The following is a 2,802-nucleotide window of genomic DNA, read 5'->3' as shown; positions in this document are numbered from 1 at the left end:
GGGGGGGGGGGGGAAAGGGCAGCCGGCGTATAAGGCTGACAACCTTACCGCCATCTGTGAGACGATTGTATAGAGAAAATGTGGGAACCTCCACTGCCTGTTACAGAGATAACTTTACATTTCTTTATTGAAGTTTAGTTAAACATGGTCTGTTCTATATAGTCGTACTACATACCCAGGTCATTACAATGCCTTTAGCGTTAATCGTTTGCAGACCGGTGGTTAATATATGTACCACTTGCTTTAACACACTAAAACTCCGCATTCTGCCGACATAACATTTTTGTGTTTCCCATAGTTCTCACATTAAACAGCGATTTTTACTCCTCAACGCCGTTAATGGATTGACCTTTATAACGGAGATGTAATGTGTTCCTCATGAGGTACGAACTGATTATTATATATTATTAAAAAAAAATCAATGCTTTAGTAGTCTGTAGGCTCCCAGAGCCGTCAGACAGTAAAATATGGTCATGAGTGTCGTGACACTCGGAACCAAGAATCACTGTGCTGGCGAGGAACAACAGAAATTTAGCAGTCAGTCAGTGCTTGAATGGTTAATCAGCACAATGTTAGACATTCGGAAAACTTGACACTCTTATCTACTTTAGAGGAAATATCGATTCTTACACTAGCAAATCCTTCCAGAGAAACAGCAAAGAAGTTGCCTGCCAAGAGCCTTACGGACTTCTGAGACTTCATGATAATGAATTGCGTGTATTTCTTGAAGCGCGGAGACGCGTCAAACCACTTGCATCCATATATGGCTCGTTCGACAGCTTCACTCTGTTCACACAAACGATTCACCTTTTTACATATATGTTTAATCCTATATAATATATTATATATTTAAAAACTCTGTGGTCTGTAGTCCGCAAGCGAACTATACCGACCGAGCGACCGCCGCTTGTCGGGTAAGTCAGTGCCAACTTTTGCGGATAGAGGGTGTCACGCGGTCAGCGCAACGAATCCCCACGGCCGTTACTTTCGGTTTTCTAGACCAGAACTGCTATTTCCTTGAAATAGCTCCTCAGTTATCCTAACGAGGCTGCGTGGACTCCGTTCCAGACCCACTACTTCTCAGAAAATCTGGTAGCGCCGAGAATCGAACCCGGAACACCTGGATCTGTAGCCAGGAACTCTGACCACTAGACCACAGAGGCGGTCAATCACATATAATATATTTTATATTTCAAAACATTTTAAATAATACCTGCTCTGTAAGTAGCTCTCCGAACCAGCACATAAGGAACACAGGAACCCAAACGGTAATCATTGCGCCTACGAATTTGAAGGAACTCGACTTTCCTGAACCCTATAAAAAGTAAAATATGTTAATTTCAACATTTTATCCCTATCGTTACTTCACTGTGAAATTAATTTTAATACAATATTGCTACAAGTTTTCATTTCTTATTAAAGTGTAGAAATATATTTTCATAGCTGAAGTGCGTTTCTAATCTAATGTGTCATCCTTGGGTAATTAGCAAACATCACATAAGCAGCGAACATCATCTTAATAATCTTCTCGTGCACTGTGAACACATAGTCTATAACTTCGCTAGTCTATGCAGCATTAATACAGGGCTATTATGGATGATTTGGGTGATGAAATAGTGTATTTTCGAAATGTTTAGAGATGTAATCATAAAAAAAAACTTTAAAACAGCAAGGAAACTAATTAAGTTTTTGTTGGAAACATTGGTTTTAACGTATCTGAGTTCGCTCTTGAAAGAAAATGGCGTCTCAAGTGCGGAAAGTATCACGAGACGAGATGGCTGGATTCGCACCCTAGATCGCCGGACCTTACACCAAGCGAAGCCACAATCCCTAAGAGAGCGAATTTCATAGTCCATAACCAACGCCGATGTGTCACAGTTGCGGCTTTGTTGGGAAGATTTCAAATATCGCCTTTATGTTTGGAGAGGAACTGCCAGAGCGGAAGTCGAACATCAACAGGTAAAGTTTATAATTCTCCGTGCTGTTTTCTTGTTTGTATCTGTAACCGTTTTGCAAATACACTAATTTCTTCTCGCCACAGTCATTTGTAATAGCCCTGTATCATAGGTAAAAACTGGCAGATTTCTTGAAAGAGCTTCTTCTTGGTACTTTCTAACTCTCCATTATCATAAGGAACATGGCGGCCATGTGAAATTGAGAAGTGGGAATTACATTAATATGTTTCAGTGTGAGGTCTTGCAGTTGTGTACTTCTGAAATTTATAAGGTGGAATGCGAAATCTGTACGGTGTCGTGTTTCAGACACCTCTACCGGAAATGTCGTGCCGTGCCGAAATATTTAAGGTTAAGTGTCTGGGAAGTGCAAAGTTGTCATTATCAACGATAAGTGTTCTGATACTCGCTGTGGATATTCATAATATTTCAGTCTTACTTTTCATTGTCAGCTTTCAATATTTATGAAGAAGTGTGCTTACCACTGTTGATTGAAATACTGTAAGACACATCAAAGCTCCATTCAGAGAAAAATATATGAACAGTACAGTGCTGAAGACACTTTGCACGTCTTCTACGTACCTAAAACAAATATTATTATTATTTCTAAATATCTATACCTTATATTTATCAATTGTCAATAGCAACTTATATTTGTATTTTTGATAATGAAATTATTGTTATTATTTTGTTTGTCTCCTTATAAGCACTAATGTTTTTCCTCCAGTGCTTACCTTTAATTAGTCTCTGGCTTTATGTAGTGTTTGTCCAGTATGTAACTAATCTTATCTACATTGTGCTGTGTCTGTAACTGGCCTTGCGGCTGCTGGCTCAGCACATAAATAATAAA

General features: G+C 39.1%; 1 protein-coding gene across 1 annotated transcript in view; it reads right to left on the bottom strand.

Annotated features, from left to right (window-relative positions):
• The window catches only part of LOC111867641 (odorant receptor 4-like), an 18,045-nt gene that overhangs the window by 2,590 nt on the left and 12,653 nt on the right, over positions 1–2,802 (bottom strand). Inside the window, exons 3-5 of the mRNA XM_023857658.2 lie at positions 2,435–2,534; positions 1,214–1,315; positions 631–786 (exon numbers count right to left, since the gene is read on the bottom strand). Of these exons, the coding sequence (XP_023713426.2) occupies positions 631–786; positions 1,214–1,315; positions 2,435–2,534 (358 nt within the window). The remainder of the gene's footprint in view (positions 1–630; positions 787–1,213; positions 1,316–2,434; positions 2,535–2,802) is intronic.

The sequence above is a fragment of the Cryptotermes secundus genome, unplaced genomic scaffold (genome assembly GCF_002891405.2).
Source record: "Cryptotermes secundus unplaced genomic scaffold, Csec_1.0 scaffold548, whole genome shotgun sequence".
NCBI classification, from domain to species: Eukaryota; Metazoa; Arthropoda; class Insecta; order Blattodea; family Kalotermitidae; genus Cryptotermes; species Cryptotermes secundus.
This window is presented reverse-complemented; position numbering and strand designations above follow the sequence as displayed.